The sequence below is a fragment of the Phytophthora cinnamomi genome, assembly GCF_018691715.1.
Source record: "Phytophthora cinnamomi strain GKB4 chromosome Unknown Contig15, whole genome shotgun sequence".
In the NCBI taxonomy this organism is placed as follows: domain Eukaryota; phylum Oomycota; class Peronosporomycetes; order Peronosporales; family Peronosporaceae; genus Phytophthora; species Phytophthora cinnamomi.
Window position 1 is genome coordinate 335,474 of NW_027150948.1, and position 27,437 is coordinate 362,910.

The 27,437-nt window shown below is 53.1% G+C and overlaps 7 protein-coding genes across 7 annotated transcripts; 5 read left to right on the forward strand and 2 right to left on the reverse strand.

Moving 5' to 3' along the window:
• Window positions 1-480: 480 nt before the first annotated feature.
• IUM83_09516 (uncharacterized protein) lies at window positions 481-1,932 on the forward strand (the record flags this gene model as incomplete). Its single annotated transcript, XM_067933961.1, has 1 exon — window positions 481-1,932. The coding sequence occupies one exon, from the start codon at window positions 481-483 to the stop codon at window positions 1,930-1,932; it is 1,452 nt and encodes a 483-aa protein (XP_067796932.1).
• A 2,463-nt stretch (window positions 1,933-4,395) lies between these two features.
• IUM83_09517 (Protocadherin protein) lies at window positions 4,396-6,255 on the forward strand (the record flags this gene model as incomplete). Its single annotated transcript, XM_067933962.1, has 1 exon — window positions 4,396-6,255. The coding sequence occupies one exon, from the start codon at window positions 4,396-4,398 to the stop codon at window positions 6,253-6,255; it is 1,860 nt and encodes a 619-aa protein (XP_067796931.1).
• Window positions 6,256-8,155: 1,900 nt separating this feature from the next.
• IUM83_09518 (Potassium voltage-gated channel subfamily A member 5) lies at window positions 8,156-11,457 on the forward strand (the record flags this gene model as incomplete). The annotated part of the gene is made up of 2 exons (XM_067933963.1): window positions 8,156-9,297; window positions 11,325-11,457. 2 exons carry the CDS (start codon window positions 8,156-8,158, stop codon window positions 11,455-11,457), a joined length of 1,275 nt encoding a protein of 424 aa, XP_067796936.1.
• A 1,717-nt stretch (window positions 11,458-13,174) lies between these two features.
• IUM83_09519 (uncharacterized protein) lies at window positions 13,175-14,551 on the reverse strand (the record flags this gene model as incomplete). Its single annotated transcript, XM_067933964.1, has 3 exons — window positions 13,175-14,113; window positions 14,196-14,393; window positions 14,489-14,551. The coding sequence occupies 3 exons, from the start codon at window positions 14,549-14,551 to the stop codon at window positions 13,175-13,177; spliced, it is 1,200 nt and encodes a 399-aa protein (XP_067796935.1).
• A 172-nt stretch (window positions 14,552-14,723) lies between these two features.
• IUM83_09520 (parafibromin-like protein) lies at window positions 14,724-16,217 on the forward strand (the record flags this gene model as incomplete). The annotated part of the gene is made up of 4 exons (XM_067933965.1): window positions 14,724-15,721; window positions 15,814-15,902; window positions 15,971-16,047; window positions 16,128-16,217. 4 exons carry the CDS (start codon window positions 14,724-14,726, stop codon window positions 16,215-16,217), a joined length of 1,254 nt encoding a protein of 417 aa, XP_067797051.1.
• A 285-nt stretch (window positions 16,218-16,502) lies between these two features.
• On the forward strand, window positions 16,503-19,789 carry IUM83_09521 (Voltage-gated Ion Channel (VIC) Superfamily; the record flags this gene model as incomplete). The annotated part of the gene is made up of 4 exons (XM_067933966.1): window positions 16,503-16,556; window positions 16,651-16,689; window positions 16,769-16,829; window positions 16,992-19,789. 4 exons carry the CDS (start codon window positions 16,503-16,505, stop codon window positions 19,787-19,789), a joined length of 2,952 nt encoding a protein of 983 aa, XP_067797052.1.
• Window positions 19,790-23,479: 3,690 nt separating this feature from the next.
• Window positions 23,480-27,393, reverse strand: IUM83_09522 (Valyl-tRNA synthetase; the record flags this gene model as incomplete). Its single annotated transcript, XM_067933967.1, has 9 exons — window positions 23,480-23,736; window positions 23,833-24,014; window positions 24,089-24,174; window positions 24,859-25,044; window positions 25,121-25,273; window positions 25,347-25,478; window positions 25,545-25,976; window positions 26,067-26,266; window positions 26,334-27,393. The coding sequence occupies 9 exons, from the start codon at window positions 27,391-27,393 to the stop codon at window positions 23,480-23,482; spliced, it is 2,688 nt and encodes an 895-aa protein (XP_067796851.1).
• Window positions 27,394-27,437: the final 44 nt, after the last annotated feature.

Below are 27,437 nucleotides of genomic sequence, written 5' to 3' on the forward strand. Positions count from 1 at the left end.
CTATGCTTGCCTGATGGCGGTAGCCTCCCCAGTCGCCTCTTACTCAAGACTTCGTGGGGTTGCCGGCGTAGCTCCCCCTTCACGCACTCACCGCGTGGCAGCGAAAAGAATTCATTTTGCGCTGATCCTCACAAGTCCTGTCCGCTGATTTCCTTCGGCACAATCATGGCTCGATTGCGAGTGGTTCTCACCGTGCTCGCAGTTGTCGCCAGCTTCACTGCAGCCGCGGGCATCGACTGGGACGATAACGCTAGTTCAGCGTCGAGTTCTTCGTCTCGTGACTCCGCAACGCAGCCGCCTCGAACGACACGGCCGTCCCGTAGACATACAACTTCCCCGACCACGGCACCCCCGTCCGTGGAACTTGTGTCCGGGTCATCTTCACTAGACGATGACGAGCTACCCAGCACTTTCGCCACTCCCGCTACAGCCATTAGCACGGTCAGATCAACCTACCGGAATTGGGTCGGTCCATGGAGCATGTCGCCCGATACCGCGTGCTACCGAGAAGCCCACGTCATGGACGTCTGTCCAAGCAACTACGATCGCAACGAAAAGACCAGCACTTGCTGGACGGAATGTCCCATGGAGTATCCTGTAGAGTGCGGCATGGAATGCATCCGACAAAACGACGACTGCGGAATCGAGGTGGCCAGCAAGGTCTCGGCTGTAGCTATGATGATCTTCAGTACCGCTACGATGGGCGTGTTCGGCGAGCTGGCGAAACTGGGTAAGACGATCTCTTGGGCGGTCAAGTGTAGCAACTCGATGATGCTGGTGATGAGAGGTATCATTCGTTACATTCGCACCATGAAGGCGGAGGATCCACAGGCGACGGATCGCAAGTTGCTGATCTTGCTGTACCAGACGAGCACCGTCGTCACGGATCTACCTATCGCCATTACGGTCTGCATGGGGAAGGCTGTACCTCCGAACCTTCGACTGTCCCAATATGTGTTGTCGACGACGCAGTGGATGCTAATGCAAGCTCTTGCACACGACGACGACATTATCTCCAGTTGGTCGAGGTTCAAGGCCTTCCTTAAGGGGGCCAATTTCACGGAAGCCACCGAGGAGATCACAGAAGGGGAGATCTCGTCGCTCGAGACGGCCATGAAGCAGAACTCGACTTGCGGCGGCGACTTGAAATCGCTGACAGATCGCGTCTGGCTGACTGTGAATGAGTACAGGCAAGACAACCCGGGCATCACCGAAGACGAGTTGCGACTAAAGATGAGCGACTCGGATCTCGTACTCTACGATGTCCCCACTGTGACGAACAACTGCATGAAGCAGATGATCGCCGAGTCCACCAAAGAGACCGCCTACAAAACCCGCGAGACCCTCCGTAAAACCTTCGGAGTGATCATCAACGATCTCATCTCGTCCGGCAAGAGTGACAACGGTACCTCCTTAGAAGAGAAGCAAACTGCCTACAAGGTGATCGACACGGCTCTATCTACTGTCGCTGCTTCACTACTTGATCCCACCCGCCTCACGTTGCTGCTATCGGAGTACATCCAAACGATCTGTGGTCCGACGCAGTTTATAGGCGAGATCGATGACGGCACAGAGGCCGCCACGCTGGGTCTGAACACTCTCGAAGATGCCTTCAAGGGTAGTTCCATTTCCTGGACTAAGAAGGGTGACGGCCAAGTTATTCTCAACTTTACAAGCACAGACAAGAAGGACGTGACTGTGAACATTATGTCTGGCGGAGATAAAATCGACGAAGTGGATGTCGCCGCGGGCAAGACTGCCCAATGGAAGTCAAGCGTCAAGAAACTCGGTGGCAAAACGTTGTACTTGGATCGCTGGCGTCCCGGCTTCCTCGGTCTTCCCGGCACGGGCGGCGGGTCGCTAGTGTTGTGGGTCCCCAGAGCGTCACAGGGTGGCCACTTGGAAGTTGAAGTGAAAATCAATGTGAGTTAGAGGCGATCTACCGCTCAATCGAATCGTATAGAGAATAAAACTACCATGATCAAATACAAACCTACACGCTTGGACATTAATTTTGGCCTGGCGTAATGATTTGTCTCGTGGAATTAATACCCAATTTATGGTACATTTCAGCTTTTTCGTATACGAGAAGTGGCAATTTCCGCATACGCTTGACGCACTTAATTTTGTTGTAGCGCATACGGGTCTGAGAGTGCTTGAACGGCCTGGGTGAACACTACCGTACCAGAAACCGAGTTGTGATCTTCTGTTTTACTAGATCTTCCCACATACTGCCAGTCCCGCAGTCCCGTGGTTGATCTCTTACTGCTCTGAGTGCCATATATTGTTGGAGTGCCCGATTCTATCATTTTGGAGCACAATTTGAAAATTCGTCGATTCATGGCGTTGCTTCTTGGCAATTAAAGCCAGCGACCGTTCGAGATTATTGCGATCTTCCTCCCACAACTTTGCGCTGAGTTGTGCAACGCCAACCCGAAGGACAAACCACCTCCAAATCCCAAAATCATGGCAGTCGCTGCTTGAGCAACTTAACATCTTCAAAGCTTGAAGCTGTGCTTACCCCGCCAGGCGATCCAGGCGCGTTTGTCATCGTGCAACATCAATTAACCTTTAAGCTACACTAACTAGGCAACATTACCCTTGCCGTGCGCAACGTTACCCAGGGTAATTCAGAAGCACAGAAAAAACAATGCAGTGCAATTCAAGATAATGCAAGGGTAGATAACAGAACCCGCAAACAATTAATTTGCTGAATTCTCAATTAATCAACAGTTCAATTGTTTTTCCGATTGCAACTGGTCGTTTTGCGAGCACAAGGATATAAACGACACTTGCAATCTTTTCAGGTGATGTATCTGTGGTCAAAACTAGGGGAAATGAAGAATTACAGAACAGCTCTCGGTTGTAACGCGATTTGAAATTGACCACTTATCAGCAAAATTTGCATTCGATAGATCGATAAGCGAGAGGCATAGACACATAAAAAGAAAAAGCAAGAAGATCGTAGCTCGTTGTTTTTCTTTAACTGTTGTTCTATAGTTTTTGCAAAATTGTCTGGCAATCCTATAAAACTACCACATAAATTAACATGGTGTCTATAAGAATGTTTTAAGATTTAGTTTGTACAAATTCATTAAAAGCTATATCAAGCGGGCCTTAATTAATGACCGCGACCCAGCTTTTACGGAATAGTGCATGAATCTGTCATTTCCCCGACCTAAAAGCATAGCGACATGAGAGAGACGACCTCGGTTCGGATGTTGCTTCGTGAGCGCATCGAATGGTGCTACGAGAATCCATAGAGCGTGTATTACACGATAACAGAGTCTCTGCAACATCGACTCAAAATATATTGTATTATCCGGCCAGCAAAATTCCCGCGAAGGAGTATCCGCTCAAGCCTAGAGCGACTAGCATGTCCGAGTTCATCCAGCTGTCCATTCTTCCAGCTCGAGCTTTGCTCATCTGGTACTAAAGCGATGCGGTTACCTTGACGGGTGTGCTCAGATCGCAGCGAACGGACTACATACAGTGTGACCTAGCCTGAATAGCACGCGCATCTTATCACCGAACAATCCAGCGCTGTCACGCTTACACAACGGCTCAAAGTATCGTTCTGAATGGTGACAACAGTGGGAGGCTGGCGTGTACTTGCGGCCATCAGTATGTATGTACGCCAGTCCAACGTAGCCCAATGAGTGATTGGGCGAGCAGCGTGAAGATGCCCCGGAAAAGGGGCGAGGCCAGCGACTGGAGGTGATCTCCGTGGCTACGAAGCCGTTATTGCAGAAGTGGTGGTGCAGTTGTTGGGTTATTCACGATCTACGCATTCTATTCGCCGCAAGAACCAGCGTCTTGCCTTCCTAGCAAATCCGAGTGAGACCTTGATCGCTGACGACGATGACGACTTGAAGACAGCTGGCACACTCCACGATGTTGTTTCGAATCCCCCGTGTAAACGCTTCTTCCAGCTACACTCCGATTTGACAGATGTATAGGGAAAAGTATGCATTATGATTCGTCTCATTTTCTCGATAATGCATAGTGGAACGCTCATCCCCCATCTGACTACGACTGGCAAAAACTTCAAATTCGCCACTTTCCCCTCGCCTTTGTCACAATGAACGCTGGCGGCGTCACGACGGCCTTGGTGGACTAGCTCAGCGGAGACCAAGAATTTCAGTCGCATTTGGACCGAATAGCGCAGCAAGGTGCAACTCGCGGTGCAACTAGCACCCGTCAGGCCTAAGTCAGTATGGAGAGCGGCATGTTACAGCCTTCGAACACACCCAGCCTAAGCACGCACGCTTCACGTTTCACGCTCCGCTGTCTACAATTTACTGCCGGCCTCCTTGATCCCGTGTCATTCTACAATTTGCTTCGAACGGCGAAGACCAACGACGCACTCGGTACTTCCTCGCCCTCCGTGACTCGATGGTGAGGAAGACAGTGACACTATTGCGCATCCTGGCGACGCTGGCTGTGCTCGCCAGCGAATGCGACGCAGCGTTTGGAGGCAGCGCAGCATCTTCATCGACCTCGGGGTTTGTCGGCCAGGTTGAAGCGGCTCAAGTCGCTGTGCAGAGCAATGCTTCAGGTTCCTCCAACTCGACTGCGCTGCTCCCAACATCCCAATCGGCTGTGACGCAGGAGGACACTGCCCAGCAAGCAACTGTCGCGACGAATGTCTACGCTAACGCTTCCACTCAAAGTGTGAGCCAAGTTCAGACTACATCAACTGTCTCGAATGCTGGATCGGTGGCTGCTCTCGAAGCTACGACTTCGTCGAGCTCCTCGGCTTTGGTAGCGGACACCACTTCGACTACGACTTCCCTTCTGCCCAATTGGGTGGGTACCGTGGACCCGTCCGACGACGCCTGCTATCGCAAGACCTACATCTCAAGAACCTGTTCGACAGGCTACGCTTACGACAATATCGCCACGTGCTGGGCGCAGTGTCCGCTGAACTACCCCGTGCAGTGTGGCATGGAGTGTATCCCCCAGAACGATGACTGTGCGCTGGAGGTGATCACAAAGGTTCAATCGGTTGCTACTGTAGCGCTGAATGCAGCGACCTCGGGTGTGTTCGGACAGCTCAGCACGGCCAGCGCTGCGGTACAGCAAGGTGTTAAGTGCGGGCAAAAGCTGTTCACTGTCGTGAATGACATTGTGAAGTATGCGGAAAAGCTGCAGACTAGCTTCCCCAATGGGACAGAGGAGCAGATCATCTCACTCCTGAACAACTCGGATATCGTCATCAAGGACCTTCCTACCGCAGTGTGCGTCTGTCTCGGTCTGAACGTGCCTACGGACTACCTGAACCTGGCTTCCGAAGTCGTGAGCGTCGTGAACAAGGTGCTCACTCAAGCGGTCGAGAAGGGCTCCTCGCTGCTCAGTGTCGATACGTTCATGTCCTTCATCAGTTCTGTTGGAGCGGGAAGTTCTGTGGAGTCTCTGAGCGAGGACGACACGACCACGCTAGAGAAACTCATCGCGGAGGGCAAGACCTGTGGTACCCAGCTGCAGTCGATCATCACGAAAGTTACAGAAGCAGTTGCTGATATCAAAGCGGCCGACGCCGCATCTACGGTCAGTGCGATCCGCCTGGCCCTGAGCGACACCTCTCTCTTTTTGACTGAGATCCCCACGGTGACCAACAACTGCATCAAGAACATTACGAGCACAAGCGACGCGTACACTGTGCGTGACAAGATCCGCAAAGCTCTAAGCGTGATCACGGACAACCTCATCAACTCCTCCAACAACAATAACGGCAACGCTCTCTCAAGGGCCGATTATATCCTCAAGGTGGCCGACATGGGACTTGACGTCATCGCCATGTTCGACCCCACAGGCATCGCGAAAATGCTCGAGGAATTCATCCAGCCAGTGTGTGGCCCCACCTCTTTCATTGGCGAAATCGACGACGGCTCCCTCGCCGATGCACTCGCTCTCGTTGCGGACGGCGATGCCTTCGCAGACAGCTACGGCACCTGGACGCACGCTGGCGATGGAGCAGTCAACATTGCGTTTGAGAGCACGGATACAGAGGACGTGACGGTGGAAATTCACTCGGCTGGCGAGACCATCGACTCCGTCAAGGTAAAGAGCGGCGAGACGGTGACCTGGAACTCGACGGTGTCGGTGTTGCAGGACAAGACTATGTACTTCGACCGGTGGCGTCCGGGTCTCCTCGGCCTCCCCGGTTCGGGTGGCGGTTCGCTGGTGATGTGGGTCCCGCGCTCCTCAGAAGGGGGACACATCGACCTCGTTGCGAAGATTAACGTCAGTTAAGGAAGAGCGTAGCGCTGAGTCGATGGAAGACTCGACAGCTACACTGCATGTACGTGTACTGTAGTGCCATGGAGCTACAGAACACCTAGAAAAATGCTTGTAATTACATGAGCTGTACCAAGCTTCTTCGTAAGCAGAAGTGATGATGGGCAGAAGCTCTGACTCACATGATACGCTTTCTTGAGCTGTACATCCAGGAAGCTTAGAACCCGAACGTCCCTCACGACTGACAAAATGTGAGGGACTCGGCAATACGACCGCAGTGTCCCTCCAAGAAGACCACCACGACGATCGTACATATGCCGTAGCGGTCTTCGTTGTGGTCCGGTACAATAGGCGTACGTGCGAATTTTCTCGAGATGTTGTTGTCGCGCTCTACATGTAGAATTTCTATGAGCAAGCTTTGTGCCTCCGAAGGACAAAGCTTGCTCATCGAAACATATCGTGTTCGTGCTGTAGTGTTGTTCTGAATGGCAGCTAGATATGCGTCCGCGTTGGGCAGAGAGAATGAAATGAGCAAGAAAAACGCTGCAGGCTGCTCTTCAGCGAGAAATCACTGGCGTCGAAAGCTTCCACCTCACTTGGTGTACTGTTGCCGCAGCAGCAAATGGCTGCAACAGCTCCGCATTCAACACCTCAAGACTCCCATCCTCGCGCACCGGGCCCCGCTTTGAGAGCCGGCTCCAGTCCGCTTTACAACACCGGAAGCCGTGCGCAACCGCACAGAGCGCGGCCTCCAGTCGTTGAAGCTCTTGCTGTTCGCGCGGGACGTCAAGAAAACTGCATGACATCAACCTAGATGGTGTCTTTGCTGCCGACTCGTAACGCCGGGTGGACTCTTTTCTGCGGGGGAACGGGTGGTTGTCTGGGCCAAAGGCTTTAGTCCAAAGCAGGCACCGCACTCGCACAGTGCGAGTCGCACTTTGCACCGCGGGTTGATGGGTTTGTGGTGGTCGTACAGCGAGGCACACGTGCGACAACACGGAGTGGAGACTTCCGTCTGCGCAGGTGGCGTGAGGAAGACGCGGCGGCAATAACGACCGCAAGCTGGTCAGCTCCGCATGTCCGGCAGCCCCACCGCAAGGACTGGACAAGCTTGGCATGCAAGCGAACACGCAGCGCTGGCGGGGCTGCGGCGTCCTTGACGGTTCTCACTACATGTACACCGATGACGTTGCCTTCGCCTCTTGTCTACACACATCCCATTGCTCGCCAGCACCAAGGCGCGGGCGTCCAGCGCAGCCCCGGTACTGTACTGTGCTGAAGCGCACAATCTAACTGGTACTGTACATCTCCTTCCAAACTTTAATCTGGTCGTTGGAGGTGTAACATTCAACTTCGCCCACGTGGCTGACAAACTACTGTTTCTCGGCCTGGAGCGTTTGCCGCAGAGAGGGCCAAGGTGGAAATGGAGATCAGCTTGTTTGGGAGAAAGACCACCGGTTTTGGTTGAACATGATGTTCAACCAGGTCCAAGGTACATATACACAGAACACTATTCTCCGTCAAATTGCAGTGTACATGTAACTTAGACGCCCACGGTACTGTGCAGGTAGGCAAGCAGTTCAATACTTACTGCTTCGCCACCGGGTGAAGTTGTGTGCTCGCACTGTCCGTGACCATTAGCAACCGAGGCCATCTCGGGCTTTGCTCTGGTCGCACTCGCTTTACCAGCGGTATCGAAACGAACCGGTTTCGGGCACCCGTTTCTCGGTCGCAACGCGGTTTGGCCTGCAGCTCGTCACGAGCCTCGGCGGTATGACGTCCGGTGAGACTCTCGCACCAACCAGCAGGAGGCGCGCCCATAACACCGGGCCAACAAGATGCAGTCGCGGGTTTCGGGTTGCTCACTTTGTAATCGGCGGTGCTGCCTGCAGGAACGGGGGGAAGAGCCTCGAGGATGTTGAGGACATGGCTGCTACTTTTCCTGCTGTTCGTGCTCGCTCTGTGCGCGAACCGAGCGGCGGCGGTCAGCTTCGCCTCGTGGAGCACGCCCATCGATTCCTCCGCCAGCGGAGATGAGGGAGCACCAGGCGCGGTCTCACCTTTCCACGAGACCCCGTCGCCGTCGCCGTCGCCGTCGCCGTCGGCACCACCACCAACTGCCCCACAATCATTTTTCTCGTACACCTTGCTTCCGGATGTCAAGCTGAACATTCCGCTCAACGGCTCTGTGCCCCCCAACTGGGTGGGCCCCTCCATCGGAGACTTCACCGACTCGGCGTGCTACCGCAAGACGCACAAGAAGAACTCGCTGGGCGAGTGCTCGCAGGGCTACAACACGAGCGGACACAGGTGCTGGGCTCAATGCCCCATTTCGTACCCGGTGCAGTGCTTCGCCGAGTGCATCCCGCAGAACGATGACTGCACTCTGGAGCTCATGTCCAAGATCACCAACCCGGGCTACGTGGTACTCAACCTAGCCACGGCTGGAGTCTTCAATGCCATCTACAAGTCCTTCAAGACCGTCAGGAGAAGCCTCATGTGTGCGTTCAACATGTTCAACATCGCCGAAGGCATCTCTCGCTTTATGCGGTTCCGGCAGATGATGACGCCGAACGGCACCAAGGAGGAGATCCTCGCCATGGTATACCAGACCGACCTCTTCCTCGTCGACCTGCCCGTCGCCATCACGGCGTGCTTGGGCTATGAAGTGCCGAGGTACGCCTACTTCACGGACGCAGTCGTCACCGCTGCGGAAACCATGGTCAAGCAACTCATGATCAACCGTAACCTGATCATGAGCTCACTGGACAGCTTCTTGGCCTTCTTTAGGAATTCCACGGTAGGAAACGCGACGGACCTCGACGCGGAGACCGTGTCGAACCTTACGACAATGATCGACTCCGGTTCGACCTGCGGCTTCGAGCTCAAGCGACTCACCGACCGAGTCATCGCCAAGGTGACCAACATCCGCGACGAGAACCCGCAGGCCACCAACGAAGACATCCGCACCCAAATGAGCAAGACGCCGATCGTGCTGAACGGCGTCCCCACCGTCACCAACAACTGCATGGGCGAGCTGCTAAAGACGAAAAAGCCGTACGCCGCGTACCAGACGCGCGATACGCTGCGCAAGACCTTCGGAGTGATCATCGATCAACTGATCGATTCGTCGACCACAGATATGGGCAAGGCCATGGCTCGAGAAGACTACTGGATCAAGACTGCCAACTTCGGTCTGCAAGGACTCTCGGCACTGGACCCCACGGGTATCGCTTTCATGATGTTCAACTACGTGCAGCCTGTGTGCGGTCCGACGGAGTTTATTGGAGAAATTGACGATGGCTCCTGCACAGATGCCCTTGGTCTCACCACCAAAGATGACGCGTTCCGCGGCAGCGAAGGCACGTGGACCAAAAAGGGAGACGGCGTCGTCAATATCAAGTTTGTCAGCACGGACACCAAGAACGTCAAGGTGCGGATCCACTCAGGTGGCAAGAAGTTCGATTCGGTGAAAGTAGATGCCGGGGAAACCGTGACGTGGACATCAACGGTGGTGAAGCTGCAGGACAAGACCATGTACTTGGACCGTTGGCGTCCGGGCCTGTTTGGTCTCCCCGGAACGGGCGGTGGCTCGCTCCTGCTGTGGATTCCGAGGTCTTCCGAAGGCGGCCACCTGGAAATGACAGTGAAGATCAACAAAAGCTAGACTAGATAGAGAACTCAATAAATTATGAGCGCGCGTATGCGTGCGCGTTTGTGTCGATTCCTCGAGCAGCCAGTCTTTGTATCGAGGCGTTGCAGCCTGCATGTTGGTGCCCTGCCATGGAGAAGTCATGGAAGCGTACGTAGCAGTGCTCAAGTTGATCCACGCCAGAAAAATACGCCAACCCATCGTTTTGTCCGATAAAGTCATTTTATCCGCACCGCTTCTTGCTTTATCCTATGAGCGTCACAAGCAGGGGGTCGTAGTAACTGCAGTATATATTAACGATAGTAATGATATAATACCAATATAATATTAATATAATATCTATAAATTCCATGAATTGATATTAGTAATATAATATCAATAGATTTGAACTGATATTTTGATAGTAATAAATCGACCAATGTAATATACTGGACACCAAAGATTCAGTTGGTTATGCCTGGTTCCTACTACTTGCTACTAAAAATACTGGACACTCTAGAGAATCGAATGTTTGTTTGTTCTATTGACCAAGTCGCCACTTGATGCTGTAAGCGGTTCTTGTTATCTGAGTAGATTATATCACACATACCCACCAGGTACAACCCAAAATGCACCGTCCTGCCGATGAGGCTGACCTACGTTATCAGGAGAGACCAGTAGCGGCTGGCTCTGTCGTCCTGCATGAACGTGGTCAGGTTTCGAAATAAGTACTTAAATATCATAGTTTGCATATTATATGTTACCCACCCCGCCCGCCCGCTTTTCCCAGGGTGATCCGATGGCACTTTTCGAGTACCCGAATTTACCCGGTTCATTTTGCCGCATAAATTCCTAGGCGGTGAATTAATTATCAGTTTTCGCACAAGAAGGCGGACAACACGCACCCGAGTACACGTGGGTGGTCCAGACACCACCATTCACCCAAGGCCTTGTAAGATGTGCGCTTGGCCCGAAAGAAATCACCAGCAAGGACTTGACAACCGATATGGCGTCGCTGTCGCCCGACTCGCATTAGTCCAAGGTACGTAGCGCCTCCTGATATTCATGAATTGTACCAATCGTACTTAATCGTACGGAAATAGTAATTAATGTTAATATAATATTATTAATATGTATTTTACCAATCATCCTAATATATTTCATAGAATATATTAGAACATGTGATGCAGTATTAATATACTAGAATACCCCGATATCTGCGTTACTACGAAGCCAGCCACTTCTAATCTGAGATTCAGAATCTCGATCGCTGACTCGACTCGGCGAGTCGGACTCGGTGTCCAGCAATGCACACACCGAGATCCGGCGACACCCTCCATACGGTCATACGGTTCACCAGCCGAGATTTTAGGACGAGATCGGGATTCCATTGCCGTGTTGACGGCCCGCAAGAAAGCAAGGATTGCGCGTGTTGGAGTGGAAGGTGCGGCAGGAAAAACTGCAGGAAGCTCACGACGAGCTTTGGCTGCTGCATGGAGACTGTGACAGGAAAGCAGCTCAACACGTCCAGAGCCCTCGATACACCAGTGAAGCCAGCTGAAGCGGAAGGTAAAATCAACACCTGAGTGGCGTGAGCGAGCGCATGAGCAAACTGAAATGACACCAATTCAAGATTTGGAAGCTCGCCTCGCAGTTGCTCTACAGCATTGCGGAAGTTCCAACTCTCTTAAGTTGTACCCGTTCAGGTAGTTCCTTCATCGATACCAGAGATGGCTGCTGAAGCTTTCAGCAGGCCAACAGATCTCATCTGCTGGTTCTTCAACTTTCGTTTCACTGCGAATACCTCGTGCTGGTTGCGTATGTCGAATGTGCTGTGCCATTCGTGTATCTGAAGTACAAGTCAGTGCTTGAGCAGTTGCCGAATGTTGCTTTTTATCCTGGCGGCGTTGGCAAATGGGGAACGGCCCCAGTGACGAATTTGCTCGTGTATGCGGTTCTGGAGGTTGGATCGCTCCTGCTTCTCCACAGCTCCTTGAAGCACAAGTTTTCATTCTCACCGTTGTACTTGCTCGCGCTCGTTTTGGAGACGCAGTTGTACGCTGTACAAGCAACGCTGTTTGCGGTAATAATTTTCTTGCTCCAGTTTCAGCTCGCGCATCTAGGTCTGTGTTCCCTTTTCTTGGAGAAAGCAGTTCTTAAATTGTTAAAATAATCTCTTGGACCAAAGACACCCGTCGCTTCCAGTTCTTGCAAGCGAGTATATTGATTCCAGAAATAAGGTAAGGTGGGCTTGCCCATAGCCGTACACCGTCCAACGATCGCACCTGATACGTGCTGGAGTTACGAACCACATCAATAATCATCTTCAATAATCGCAGTGACTCTGTATTTTGGATTCCGGCACAGCGTTGATCTTGAATAATGTCTAGTACTATGCAGTAGTATTCATTTCTGTGCCAATGATAATGAATGTCGCTGGAAGAGCCTTTCAACCGAAAGCAGTTCATTGCGAAAACCTTTCGCCGCCGAATTGTGTCCGTTAGTTTCTTTTTGAAATGATACTCAATCTGTCCCCAAGGATTTTAATGAAGAGTCTTTGGCGAACAGTGAAGGTCCCCATAACTCTAATCATCAAGGGCATGAATATCCCGATAGGTATCGCTCCGATCTCAATCATGAATAGGATGGGAAATCCGATTGTAGCTGCTGCCAGGATGCATGTCCCCACGTATCCACAAGCTACTGATAGCACCGCGATGAATCGTGATAGACAGGGTAGTCGGGCCCAGGTACCAACTTGAGTGATAATGCGTTCCCCACAAAAGCGACCACAGCAATAAACGGAGCCAAAAGACCCAATTCGCAGTCCACCCTTCAGATGGGGGTCGCAATGGTAAACATCCCAGTAACAAGGCAATAGAAAAGGAGGGCAGCGGGGTGAGAAAGCACAGCACACACAAGCTGCTCAAGTCGTGGGTGTGGTAGAGCCAAGCTCTCGGTGCGCTCGACGGAATAGACCCTTGCATTTGGTTATTTCTTCAGGATACTTCCCCTGCGCGAAGCCTTCAGCCTACGTCATGGTACTGCGCCATCCTCCATTGATGCGGAAATGTGCTTAGCACCAGGATATTCTTAACTTACAGACATATCCTGCTGGTTGGGACGGGACCATTTTGTGCACGCGGGCATGGACCTCCTCAACTCGGCCAGAACTAGCTTCAGTCAGACTACCAAAACGTATTGCCTCATGCTTTCAAACTGGGTTCAAACTAGGTAAAACAATTCTGGGATGCATAGTTGCATTTGCAGCACAATTGCTAGAATAAGACTAACTGCACAGACTTACTGCAGTTTCTGGCTCCATCGTTGCAGCGAGGTTTCAAACCTGCGAATAAAGTAGTCTTCATTCTGAATGACATCAAGCGGTTCCACACGCATCAGATACAGCTCCCGCGTCTCCTCGAAAGCCAAAGCTAAGTTGTTGTGTACGAGTCGCGCGTCGACGATGTGCGCGTCGTGGGACAGAATGTTGTCGTCGAAAAACATGGCGTGGACGCCTTCATCAGCGTCATCTGGGTCCAGTACCAACAGTTTTCCGGCTGTTGGATCTTCCTTATTGCGGAACCAATGCGGATAGAAGTCACGCAGCGCCAATGTCGCCTGAGAGTCACGCCAGCGGCGAGCTAGGAAGTTGTGGATGTTGGGCAGACCTTGCACGATCTGGACCGAATCTTCCTGGGTAGTGTAGAATGCCAAGGGATCCGCATCATCAGCGACGTTGGGCTGCTTGAAGGTGCCCATAACCAGCGCCGTGGTGCCCTCCGCTCGCAAGAACGTCCCAAACCTAGGCATCTCTCCACCTGGCATCCCATGAAGATGAATGCGGCGATCAATTCCCCCATCCGATCCATCCATAGGCTTGATCAGTGGGAAACACGGATGCTTCCCCTCGCAGAAGCAGTTGAATTCTTGAGCCACGCGATGCAGATCATCACCAAACGTCCGGAAGATGAGGTTGAACTTGATCTCGTTCCGCTGCAAGTGCTCCATCAACCGGAAGAACGCCGGCACAATGAAGCAGTAGGGTGAGTCGCGCAGCCCCACTTGCTCCAGCTGCGCCTCACTCGCCGCCGTACTAGGCAGCAGCAGGTGTAGCAGCAGTTCCTCGTGTTCACTCGCGAGTCCCTCGCCGGGGTTGCCTTTCGCCGTGAAATCTTGACGCAGCACCTTCCTCATGTGCTTGTTATGCTTGGCAACCTGTGGGTCCCCAGACAAGGGGAACTGCAGTCGCAACAGCGTCACCCCTTCAGTTCCACCAACCGGCAACGGGGTCACCGCCAACCGCTCACTTCATTTGACCCACCTTGGCCCTCAGATACGACCCGTACGACACGCGGTCGTCCTCTCCCGTGTCCAGCTCCGCCGCTGGCCGCAGCGCTTCCTCCTCGTCCCAGACCCACTGGGCGTCTCCGTCCACGCGCCCCAGGGCCCGCTCCGTCAGCAGGTCGTTCAGAATGTGAGGCAGCGTCTTGCCCTGCACGGGGTCGTGCATGATCACCGTCTGCAGACACAGCAGGGCAACCACCGGCAACGCATCAACACGCACAATACCAATAAACCAGCGACGCCTCTCGCGCTGCCGCAGCACAGCCGGACCTTGTTCACATCGAAGTACAGCAGCACGTGCGGCGTCTCCGCCGTCCCGGTCTCGTCCGCCATCTTCGCCTGCTTAAGTGCGCAGTGGCGTACACTGTACTTAGTCCACTTTCAGTGTGCGCCACACCAAACATCTCGTCTGCTGAAGTGCGCAGCGTCGTCTGCGTACTTATCCCACCTCCGTGTACGCCACACCAAATACCCTCCAAGCGCACCAAGCACAAGCAAGCGGAGCATGGCCGACGCTGCCGAGATGGCGTCGCCGCTGGAGGCGCTGCGGCTCCTGCGCCAGCACCTGATCGAGGGCAAGCCCGTGGCCGTGGAGGGGGAGCACCTGGTGTTCCGCGACGCCGGCGGGGCGGAGCTGCGGCGCCTGCCCAAGCACAGCGCCACGGCCTACCACTCGAAGAAGCTGGACAAGAGCTACGACCTGCTGGCCGTCTACACGTGCTTCGCGCACGCCGAGCTGGGCTTCAGCGACTACGTGCTCAAGTGCCGCGAGCAGAAGGCGGCCATGGTGTCCACCGTGGACAAGAAGGAGCTCGTGGCCTTCCTCCGGGGCGACATCGAGGCCAGCGCGCAGATCCTGGACGCCAGCGGCCAGCCCACGGGCCGCAAGCCGTCAAGCTCCAGCGCCAGCAGCAGTAGCAGCAGCGCCAAGAAGAGGGAGGGCGCAGAGGACGAGGCACGCCGAGACGCTGCCGCCAAGAAGCGCAAGCTGCCGCCGCCCGACGCGCGCCACCACCGAGACAAGCACGACAAGACGCCCGAGGAGCTGCAGGCCGAGGCCCAGATGCGCCGCATCGCCGACAAGGAGTACGCCCACCGCAGCCGCACCACCGTGCTGGACGCGCACAAGACCAAGTTCGACAACGTGGCCAAGACGCTCGAGCTCGTGAACGCCGAGACGAAGGAGAAGATCGAGAAGGCCAGCAAGGCCTCGGCGCTGCTGGCCTCCACCACGGCCAGGAAGGAGCAGCTGCCGCTGCACCGCCTCGTCAAGGAGAAGATCCTCGGCACGCCGATCATCGTCGTGCCCGCGGGCTTCTCGGACCTGTTCACGATGCTCAACGCCAAGGACTTCCTCGAGGACGGCGTCTACGTCTCCAACATGCAGAAGAAGGCCGAGGGCCACCGCAAGCAGCAGTCGATCATGATCACCCACGAGGAGGACGGACACGTGTACACGTTCAAGGTCGTGGACACCGTCAGTCGATTCCGGGACAAGGACTGGTGCGTCAATTAAGCAGAGAGGGAGAGAGCGTCGTGTCGGGATTGTTGGCTAACTCGTTCTTGCTGCTGCTGCTGCTGGATGACGGGTGTAGGCGCTCGGTGGTCGGCGTCATCGTGTCGGGGCAGTCGTGGCAGTTTAAGGGCTGGAAGTGGAAATTCCCGCTCGAAGTGTTCAAGAAAGGTGGGCTATGGTTGGTGCAACTGCGGTGGTGCTTGCTCTGACATGACGAGTGCGCTATTGTGTTGTAGTGTGCGGAGTTCACATCTACAACCAAGGCTCGCAGCTGAACCCAGACATTAAGCAGTGGGACGTGAAGGTGCTTATGGTACGTTGTGTAGTCCATGCCCCCACGTTCAGATCGGCCTGGGATTTCGTGCTAATTTCACGCTTGTCGGCTGCGCGTAGATCCACCCCGACAAGCGGCATTTGGACAAGGTGGCAGCCAAAGAGTTCTGGCGCTACTTGTTTGCCTTCATCAAGCTGAAGCTGCAGTAAAACAAAAGCTCGCCCAAACTGCTAATTCGCTCTATCCAGTTGATGCCATTCTGCATCGCTTCGGCATTCCGTGCAGCAGTAGGAGATGTTACCGCAGAATTCCATGGCACGCTACCGCAGACAACACCATAACAGGCAAACAACAGCAAGCGCCGCTGGAACTTCGGAGTGTACTGTGTGTGGAACTCTTTTATACACTGATTTGACAGAGTGGGGTGTCTCCTCGTAACGAGAGGCTAGTTAGCTTCAGGGGCTGGACGAGTGTTGTGGCAGTCAGTCGCCTGAATGCGCCGAAGGCTGGAGGAGATTAATGCAGGCTTCGGGGCGATTCTAATTCCGGTACGTGCCTTGCTGTGATTGCGCCTGCACTCGCCTTCCTGTGTGGTTGAACCAGGTCTTCGGGAACTGATCGGTCTCGGTTGGCCCGGAATAGCTGGAGTGCAGCAAGCCGCTAATAGTCAGCAGTTTCAAGGTCGCTGCTGCCCGACGGTCGTTTTCGTTGATGTGAAGGCTGAGCTCTAATTCGAGATGAAGCTGCGACGTGTTTTCAGGGCGATGGTGACATTTTGGCGTTTGTAGTTGCAGCCCCGGAGAATTCGTCTTGGAAGCGGAGTCACGGAAGACGCTGCAGCCGAGGCGACAGGAGCGTTGCCGCAGTGCAGTCGATCTGCTGCGGACAGTACAGTAATCGTGCCATTGCCCAACGTGTTTCCAGTCGAAGCAACCATCTTCCCGACGTTCGGCTATCCTCGTAAATTCCGCGTGCGCGATTAGGACGGACGTACTCCACAACGCAAGAGGCGGGTGGGTACTCAGCCAAGGTGGCGCTACGACATCGCAAAAAGAAGCACGAGGAAGAGCCATCGGTAGTGGCAGTGGCAGATAGCGAGGAGCAAATAACGGGTCAAGTCACGCGTGCGGGACCGCAGATGCCGGCACTTTCTGCGAGCAGCCAGCGGGGAATCCCCGTCAAGAAGATCGGCGGGTCTACTGGCGGGGCATCAGACAGCAATGACGGTGTTGGACCCAAACGCACGCTACGTCACGCGATGACGTTATCCCATTTCCCGTCCAATCGCAGCTTGAATAAAGTAGCGCCAGAGGACGTGGTGTCACCACCGCCTCTGACGCGGAAGCAGAAGGTGCTTGCGTTTGTGGAGAACAAGTACGTGAGCGCCTTTATGACGGCGTGTACGATTTTCACGCTGTTCGGCGACGACTTTCGCGTGAGCTTTTTCCCGAAAAGTGCGGACACGCAAGTGTACAACGTATTGTTTGCTCTATTCATCTTCTTCGCCATTGAGCTCGTCCTCAACGTGTACAGCAGACCGAACTATTTCAACCACGGGCGGGGTTTCTCCTTTTACATGGACTTGATCTCGACGCTGTCAGTGATTCCTGATGTCGATTGGATATGGGTACAAATTGTTGGTACATCGACCTCGTCGAACTCGTCACAAACTGCTGCGCTTAAAGCTGGCCGAGCATCGCGTGCTGGTACGAAAGCTGGTCGAATAGTACGTCTTGTGCGTCTGTTTCGAGTGCTGCGTATTCTGCGCGTGGTCAAGAAAAACAAGAATGGGGAAGCCAAGAAAGTGCAGATCTCCGAACCATCAAAAATCGGCAAGGTGCTGACCGAGAAGACTACACGGCGATTGATAGTGCTGGTCCTCCTCATTATTATCGTATCGCCGATTATCGACGGCAGTGTAGATCCGACACAAGATGATTTCCAGACATCTCAGTTCGAGCGACTGCACCGCTACTCTCAGGACTACAACACAACTGGTACTATCTCGATGGCTCACATGCAAAGCCTCGTCAACGAATACGTGCGGGATTCCAACGGTTTACTTGTGCAGATTCAACTCGCAGGCATCGATGGTACCGTACTTAAGACATGGTTGGAGGAGCTTAAGTTTCAGCCACTCAGTAGCGATGGCAGTGATTGGCAGTTCGGGGCAAACCAGACTTTGACAACTAACCCGAAAACAGGGTGGTCAGCCTCATATCTCCTCGATGACTTGACCTCGAAGTACCGATCGACGGAGATTACTACCGTGGACAACCTGGGGTGCTATCTCAACGATGTGTGCGTCGACTGTGACTCGTCCAACGGCACGAGTTCCTGCCACTCCTACGTCACGTATGACATTTCGTCGTACACGAAAAACACGGCAAACTTGAATATCGGCAAGACAATCATCGTGATGTTTTGTTTTGGCGTGTCCATCTTCGTGCTTACCAAGGACGCAGAAACGATGGTTATCGGACCCATCGAACGTATGATGCGTCTCGTCACTCAGCTGGCTCAAAACCCACTGGGATCAACAGAGGCCAAGCGCGAGGAGTACGAGGAGGAGGCGACGACCGGCACGGATTACGAGACCAAGATGCTGGAGAATACACTGAGCAAAATTGGTCGGCTGTTGCAGGTGGGCTTTGGTGCTGCTGGCACGGAGATCATTGCGAAGAACATGGGAGGTGCCGGCGACCTAGACGTGATGATTCCGGGCAAGAAGATCACGTCCGTCTTCGGATTCGGCATCATCGAGCACTTTACCGAGACGTGTAGCATTCTCGAGGAGGATGTGATCACGTACATCAACACCATTGCAGAGATTGTGCACGGCGACGCCAAAGTATTCCACGGTGCAGCCAACAAAAATATTGGCTCGGCTTTCCTGCTCGCGTGGAAGATCTGCGATGGAGCACTGCCAGGCATGCGCGACCCTCGTGACCCTGCTGACAAACCCCGCATGCTTCCAGCTGAAAAGGCCAGAAAGCGCGAGGGCATTTATGTCAAAAGTACAGGATCAGGTACCGCCATGCGACGCATCGGACCGACCGAGCTCGTGGACAGTGCTCTGACCGCTGTTCTCAAGATGCGCGTCGATATCCATAACGCTAATCACCACGGCACATTACACAAGTACTGCAACAACACCAAGCTGATCGCTGCATTCGACAACTTCGAGGTACATCTGGGGTTTGGCCTACATATCGGTTGGGCCATTGAGGGCGCTATTGGCTCTAGATTCAAGATCGATGCCTCCTACTTGTCACCAAATGTGAACATGGCCGCGCGTCTCGAAGCAGCAACGGGTCAGTTCGACGTGCCGATGCTCATCTCCGAATGGTTTGTCGATGAATTATCAGCAGAAGCCCGTCGGTTCTGCCGCAAAATCGACCGCGTTGCTGTGAAGGGTAGCGAAATCCCCATGGACTTGTGGACGTTTGACATCGGGCGATATCCTGCAGAAGGTGTACCACCGGAGATCAGCGCCGAAGGTAGGCAAAAACCCGTCGAATTTGGCTTCGACGCCATTTACCCCGCACTTCAAGAGGGCATCCCGTCGGTCTTTTTCTCCAACTTTCACGAGGGCATCGGCGCCTACTTCGCTGGCAAGTGGGACGTAGCACGAGCCAAGCTCACAGCAGCAAACCAGATCTGGGAGGACGGCCCCACCAAGGTGGTGCTCAAGGTCATGGAGACGGAAGGACGGACAGAAGAGGGTGAGTTCGCAGCGCCCACGTGGTGGAAAGGGTTCCGGCAGCTCACGGAAAAGTAATAGCACATTAACCAGCGCAGACATTAAATAAAACTTGTATTTCTCATGCAACGTGCCGTCAACTTTATGTACTTAATTCTTTGCGACCAAGAAACGAAATTCATCGGGTGAGATTTTCTTTTGAATCCTTGGACTACTGTGGTTTCGACGTAACTATTGGCATCGTAGTACATACTCCGAGTAACCGCATTCGCAATCACAAGGCTAAAACGCTTCCAGATCATTTTTTTTTAATTCTAAAAAAAAGTTGTTCGAGTTATGAGGGTGGTCCTATGCAGCTGAACCATTTCGCAAAATGTTACTTCGAAGTATGTCCGCTGACCATAAAAAATAGGGGAAATTCAAAATTACGGACGTAATTTTGAACTATTATTATTTTTATTTGTATTGTATTTGTTGTGGTTAAGGCTACTACGCCTGCGCTGCATCCCCGCCTACTAATTCCATAATACACGTCCGTCAGGCGTATTTAACGGGAGAGCGCACTAAGAAGTAGCGTTAAATGAGTGTCCGCCGTGACAATAAGGTAGCCAACCTGCCACGGAACGCTTAGATCAGAGAGAAACTTAGAGTACACCTTTTCCAGGCCAAGTTCACCAAAAATAAGGCCAAATTCACAAAGAACAAAATCAAATGCATCGAATCTCAAATCAAATGCACAAAGTATGCACTCAGCATGTACCGTACACCTTTTTAATCATATACCCTGACAAATATGCAAAACTATCTCCCAGCAACCACCACACTGTAAGCCGGGTCTCAAGGCCTGCGTGTAAACGTGCGGTAACGCGACGTGCATAGCAACACCGCCGCGATATGGGAAAGAAGTTCATTGCTGACACAAGGCAGGCGGAGTAGCATTAGTCTGGTCAAAGAGCCCCATCGAGCTCAGCTGGGTGCTTCGGGTTGTAATAATGGAGAGAATCCTTGCATTGGGTCACCCTAACTAAAAAGCACAGTGCAAGATCATTCTTTTTCTGAGGATTATGCATTTGGCCTTGCACTTTGTGCATTTGTTTTGAGCTTCAGTGCATTTGATTTTGTTCTTTGTGAATTTGGCCTGGAAAAGGCGTACACTGAAGGAGAGATAACCTCTGTGAGATGGAGTAGGGCGCTGAGCGAGCACCCTGCAACCACGCACTCTCCTTTCGTGCCATGAATACGTCTTCACCGTTGTCGCTGTCAAAAGCGTCGATGAACCGTTGACAAGCGCTTTGTCAGCTTCCTGTCGTGTAGTTCTTAGAACGGCACCTTGATCTCACGAAGGCTGCGAACCATCTTACCGAAGGGATTGTAGAAGTAATATAGTGGTGTGCGTTCAATCTGTGTGTTTTTTATACGACAAGGTACGCTTGGTGCACGAAGCCTTCTATAATGGTGATTACGGTTCTCTACGGTTACTTTTTGGAATTGGTTCGAAATTACGGACGTAATTTGTTAAAAATTAATATGGTGACCGGAAAATGTCGGCTAATTCTGAGCCCCCCCCCCAACAAAGTAATCTAGTGCAAAATTAGCAGTAGCGCACCTTTAGATTTGTTTTGTTCTTGTTTTTGGGTCTCTTCTTTGAGAATGAGAGGCGGAGGGCCATCGTGCCGGACGGAGGTCATCGCAGCAACCTGGCTAAAAAAAAACTAATGACGTTTTTTGTTGATGATCACGAGAACGGCTCAGATCTCTCTGGACTGTAATCAACGGGCTGGTAATCAACGGGACCAGTGTGACTGTCCCGTTGATTACAGTAGAGGGATCTCGTTTGATCTGAGAAGTGATTTTGAAAATTACACATGTGATCCAGAAATAGTGAGTGTCTGGGAACCATGGAACTGGCAAAAGTCTGTAGCTGTTCTAAGACAACAGTAGATCTGGTCCTCAACCGTATTTCGTGGTACTCATAGAAAGAGTGAGCGCTGTAGCCTACATATGTTAAGGGCTGCGCAGGCGGACTCCACCTTACTTCACCGTGGAGTAAACCCTCTACCATAACATGGAAGAGGATTTCTCATTTTGATCCGGTATACACCAATTCATACAAATTACAAATTATGTATGATTTGGAACGACTCCCGTACAGTGCGCGTCAAAATGACTGGGTGACGTACTCATCGTGGAGTGGAGTCGACTTACAAACTGCTCTTTCCGCGAAAACACATGGACGAGAGGCAAATCGGAAAAATAAATCGCATCTGTCGGCATACCATCATCATTTCATTCATAGAGGTTTCGTATGTATAACAGTATAGTAAGTTGTAGTAGTACTTAGAATTCTGATGCCTTTGGGCTGTTCCCTTTCTATTCTGATCCAAAATATTCATCGTTTTTCTAAATGTAGAAGCTGTTGCGATGTGGACGAAACCTGTTATAGGAAAAGATACACCTCGTCGTCGGGGGAGGGACGGGGGGGGGGAGGTCTATTTGAGGCACTGCAAAATAGAGGATGATGGAGGCCGGGCAGCCCGGCCCGGGCTGCGTGAAATGAGTGTGGTACTGGGATCTGCATCGAGGGGATTCAACGACAAAATTCCAGTTTTGCCTCCGTGACACCGTGAACCCCGCAAAACCCACTAGGATAATATTATGAAGAATATTATTCAACACCTCGTGATACCTATGCCTGGCTATGCTATTTCGCGCCTGTCTCTGGCAGTAACGATTGTATGTACAGTACTGTATACCAAAATCTACCAACTGCATCCGTTTGGAACGGCCCGAGTATTACGGTCAGGCCTTATGTCGCATCCAGCACGCATTCGGCAACTCGCTTCATTCCAGCAAAACGTCTACTGTACGCAAGAACGATGAACAAGTGCATGCTTCATCTTATGATGGCGCTCCTTGCCCTTCTAGTGGGGGGTGAGGCTCTCTCGGCACCTGCAGCGGATTCCCAGGTTACGTTATCGAGTACGATCCTCTCAGGAGAAAGCCGCGGGGTACGGGCAGATATCGACGCCAAGCGGTCGCTTCGGGGGCTCAAAACGACGAATCGTGCCAGCGACGCAGAAGAAAGAGGCATGTCGGGGCTTGCGGAGAAGGTGAAGGTTTGGGCTACCAAGTCAAAACTTGGTCAAAAGGCGCAGGCGTGGATGCAGATGAGAAAGGAGGTGAAAGCTGCGCAACGACTGGAGCTGGCCAAGGAGTTGATTGCCAAAAAAGCCAAAGTCGAAGATATATATCGACAGACCAAGATCACACCTGACGACTACTTCAACATCATGGGTTTTCGTCACAGGTATCGTTTCGCTTCTATACCTAAAACCGCCTACCTGCGCTATCCCGGCCTCAAAAAGTGGGAGACGTACGAAGAGTATTACCACGTTATTCGTTCTACAAGGCGTATCAAGTTTCGGTAGGACACCCTCCTTCCCTGCACTTGAAACTGGAAATGCACTCGATCTGGAATTCGTGGCATGCCTGTCAAACACTAGCAAGATGAAGGCAATAGCACGTCGAGTACAGTGTACCATTAAAGACTCAGGCAAACGATACCTAGTACACTCTTCAAGTGTACTTCATCACGCGGGTACTGGAAGTGGGAGATTGGCTAGCGAGGTAAATGTTCGTAGTCTTCTCACAAGCGGATGGACTTCAGCTTCGTATTTTCCCCTTTATAAATGCTCACTCAGGTGAAAATTCCACCGTAGTAAAGTATTGATTCACGACAAGTCTATACGATTCATTAGGATTGATTACCTAGTAGAACTGTTGGAGCTCGCGCAGTGCGACCACACTCTTCTCCGTCGCGTGCAAGTCGGTCTGCAGCTGCGTGAGACGCTGCGCGTCTTGAGCTTGAACTGACTCGGGCACCTTACTGGCGTAGTGCGGGCCTTCTTGGCGGCGGATGAGTGCTTCGGCAGCGGAAGCACTCTTGAAGGCACGCTTTTCAAGCCTAGAGATCTCGCTCGCTACACGCTGCGTCGTCTCGGCATCGTCTGGTACTGCTAGCATCACTACAAGCATCAATTTAACGGACATGCAAATACGTCAGTTCGGGATATGAGTTTACTTCGAAGTACCTCACAAAATGTTCATAGGCAAGAGCGAACCTCGACAGGAGTCGGACACGGAGTGCGTCAGCACGTGAGGGGACGACAGCGACGACGAGCCATCGCCCGCAACGGTGATGTCCACATTCACACGGCACTGTGTTTCGAGGCCACGCTGCGCGTCCTTCAGCTCGGAGTGCACAGTCGTGTTGGAGCACACTATGCGAATCGTAGGGAACTCGCTGTGGCAAAGTACGGAAAGATTGTAAGAACAATGGGGGTATGACGGTGAGAATCAGCCCATCGACGAGCGTACCTGTCACCAACAGGAGTCGCATTCGGAGCCAGGACTTTGACGGTGTGCCGCAGCGAGCGGATTCCATGAATCACGTCGATAACAAGCTGAAGGCAAAAATAAATAGCTGAGATGGAGTTGCAGCATAAATCACTAAAAAAAACTTACCGCCATCCTTTCCTCGACATCTGCATCAATCCAAGAGCTCATGTGAGCTTCTTCCGGGTAATCGGAGCACAAAATTGAGGTTTCCACGTCCTGTTCACTTGGCGATGTAGTGAGCGGGTCGGCGTAGCGGATACGCTGCCATAACTCTTCCGTGACGAAGGGGGTGAAAGGGTGCAGCAAACGCATCGAGTAATCCAGGCACCGATGCAGCGTAGCTTGAGCGCAACGCTTATGTGCATGCTGTTCTTCAAGGGCGACGCCTTCCTCCAAACGATTGCCGTAAAGCACAGGCTTGCTGAATTCGATGTAGACATCGCACAACTCCTGCACAAAAAACCTTTGGATTGCCGCAACACTGGACGCGAGCTGATTCGCAGCTATTCCATTGTTCACTTCCGACACTACAGCGGCCTATAACCCCCAATAACGCAACACAAGTATTGTGAGAGAGAATGCATCATTCCAATAGCGACTTGCAGGTTTTTACTTACCAGTCGACTCATAATCCACCGGTCTGCAATAGTCATGCCTTCACGCAAATGCGAAAGGTCTATCTGTTTGCCCTTTGTAGCATTTGTGTCCGTCTCTAATAACGGCAAAGCGTAGCGAACAGCATTCCACACCTTGTTGCAAAAATGGCGGTACGATACGACGCGCTGGACGTCCATGTTGATCTGCCGGCCTTGCTGCAGGTACGAGGCCAGAGTGAAACGCAAAGCATCAGCACCACACGTAGGAATACCCGAAGGGTATTCCTTCTTCAGTTCTTTCTTGGCCTTCTTCAGCTCGCGCGGGCTAACATTTCCACCCTGATCAATTCGTGAAAATCGTCAGTACAAATCGCACGCTATTAACATAAATGTATCACCTTGCTTCAAGTTTTACCTGCAAGTCCGTGAGTAGCTGTTCCAGGCTGATGCCATTAATCACGTGCAACGGATCGATGACATTTCCAATACTCTTTGACATCTTCCGCCCTGCCTTATCACGTACCATAGGGTGCAGCAGCACCTTATCGAACGGCACGCGCCCGGAGAACTACAGGCCCAACAGCACACAACAACGTGTAAGTGCACGACTTGATCTCAGCCATCTTGAGGACTTTACAAACCTCTTCGCAAAGCATTGCCATCCGCGCAACCCAAAAAAATAGAATGTCCGAACCAGTCTCCATTACATCCAGCGGGTAGCTGGAAATCAGGTCTTTCGTAACAACTTCATCATTGTTCACATTGGGCCATCCCTAATAGCATCAAATTGAGTTAACAATGGAAATCACGCGGTAAGCAGAGTCACGGCAGCAACTTACAAAAGCCGACAGAGGAAGCAAGCCCGAACTGAACCACGTGTCGAGCACGTCCACATCTTGCTCTAGGTCGTCATCCTGCAGTTTGCATCCGATCTCAGCCTCAGCCTTCTGTCGGGCCTCCTCCAAAGATGATGCAACAAACCACTGGTCGCTCGCACCCGACGCACCAGCCGTACCAGGTTTTAGGCGGTACGCTGGGATGCGGTGACCCCACCATAGCTGACGGCTAACGCACCAATCCTGGATGTTGTCCAAGAAGAAAAACCACGTGTGTGCATGTGACTTGGGCTCGATGGTCATCACTCCGTTGCGGACGTTGTCAGCGGCGCGCTTAGCCATGGCGCTGCAGTCCACGTACCACTGCGGCATGAGCAGCGGCTCGATGATGTCTCCCGAACGCGAGCAGATCGACAGGGCAGTCGGGTGGTCGAGCTACAGTACCAAAACAAATGAATTAATGTAGGTCAAAATCAGATGTGACCAATACAGAAGGCTCATACTGGCAGGTATATGTCCACACACCTTGTCCACGTATAGATCCATGGCCTGCAGTTCCTCGACGACGCGTTTGCGCGCGTCGAACCTGTCCATGCCAATGAACCTTTCATCGATGTTGCCGCACAGCTTGCCATGCTTGTCAATCACTTCAACCTCGGGCAGCTCGTGGCGCCGTCCGCACTCGAAATCCTTCGGGTCATGCGCCGGGGTGACCTTCACCACACCTGGTCACAGCACCAACACATCAGTCTTCGACCGTAAGTAAAGTCCAAAGCACCTCCTCCCTCGTACCCGTTCCCAGCTCCATGTTCACCAGCACTTCGTCCGTGACGACCGGGATGCGTTCCTTCGAGAACGGGTGCACCACGAATTTCCCATGGAACTTCCTGTACCTCTCGTCGTCCGGGTGGACCGCGACCGCCACATCTCCGAAGATGGTCTCGGGTCGGGTGGTGTCCACCTCCACGAACTCTCCCGAGTCCGAGTCCGCCACCTGGTACCTGAACCTGTGCATGACGCCGAACTCGACGGGCTCCGCTCGTCCGGGCAGCGTCTTGTTCGTGGCCTTGTCCAGCTGCTCCAGGTCCACCTCGATGTCCGAGATGGCCGTCTGCAGCGTGGGGCACCAGTTGACCATCCTGCGTCGCCTGTACACCAGGCCCTTGTCGTGCAGCTGGACGAAGGCGTCCACCACGGCCTGCGACCGCTGCTCGTCCAGCGTGAAGTACGGCTGGTCCTTCTTCACGATGGCGCCCAGACGGTCGATCTGGGCCGTGATGCGGCCGCCGTACCGCTCGTTCCAGGCCCAGACCTGCTGCACGAAGGCCTGGCGCCCCAGGTCGTGGCGCGACTGGCCCGTCTCGCGCAGCAGCTTGCGCTCCACGACGCTCTGCGTGGCGATGCCCGCGTGGTCCAGGCCCGGCAGCCAGCGCACGTCGAAGCCGCGCATGCGGTGCCAGCGCGCGATGGCGTCCTGGATGGTCACGGTCAGCGCGTGGCCCAGGTGCAGCGCGCCCGTGACGTTGGGCGGCGGCAGGATCATGCTGAACACGGGCGGCGAGGGTGTAGCCATGCTCTCCAACTGTGGGTTCGGCTGCTGCAGCGCCTGCTGCCAGTGCGCTTGCCATCCACGCTCTACAACTGTCGGGTCGTACGTGGCGGCCAGGGGCAAAGTCTTCACGCGCTCGCGCAGCTCGCTGGAGAGCGGGATGGAAGGCAAGGAGGGGATGGACAGAACCGCCGAGCGATGCAGCGTCGAACGCGCCCCCAGGCAGCGAGCGAGCCGCCCGGTGGGGAGAGCTACGCGCCGCGACGCCAGCCCCTGGAGACACCTGCGCCGTGCCAGCATCATGCTCGCGAGCCACAGAGCTGCTTAAGTGCGGTCTAAGTCCGCGT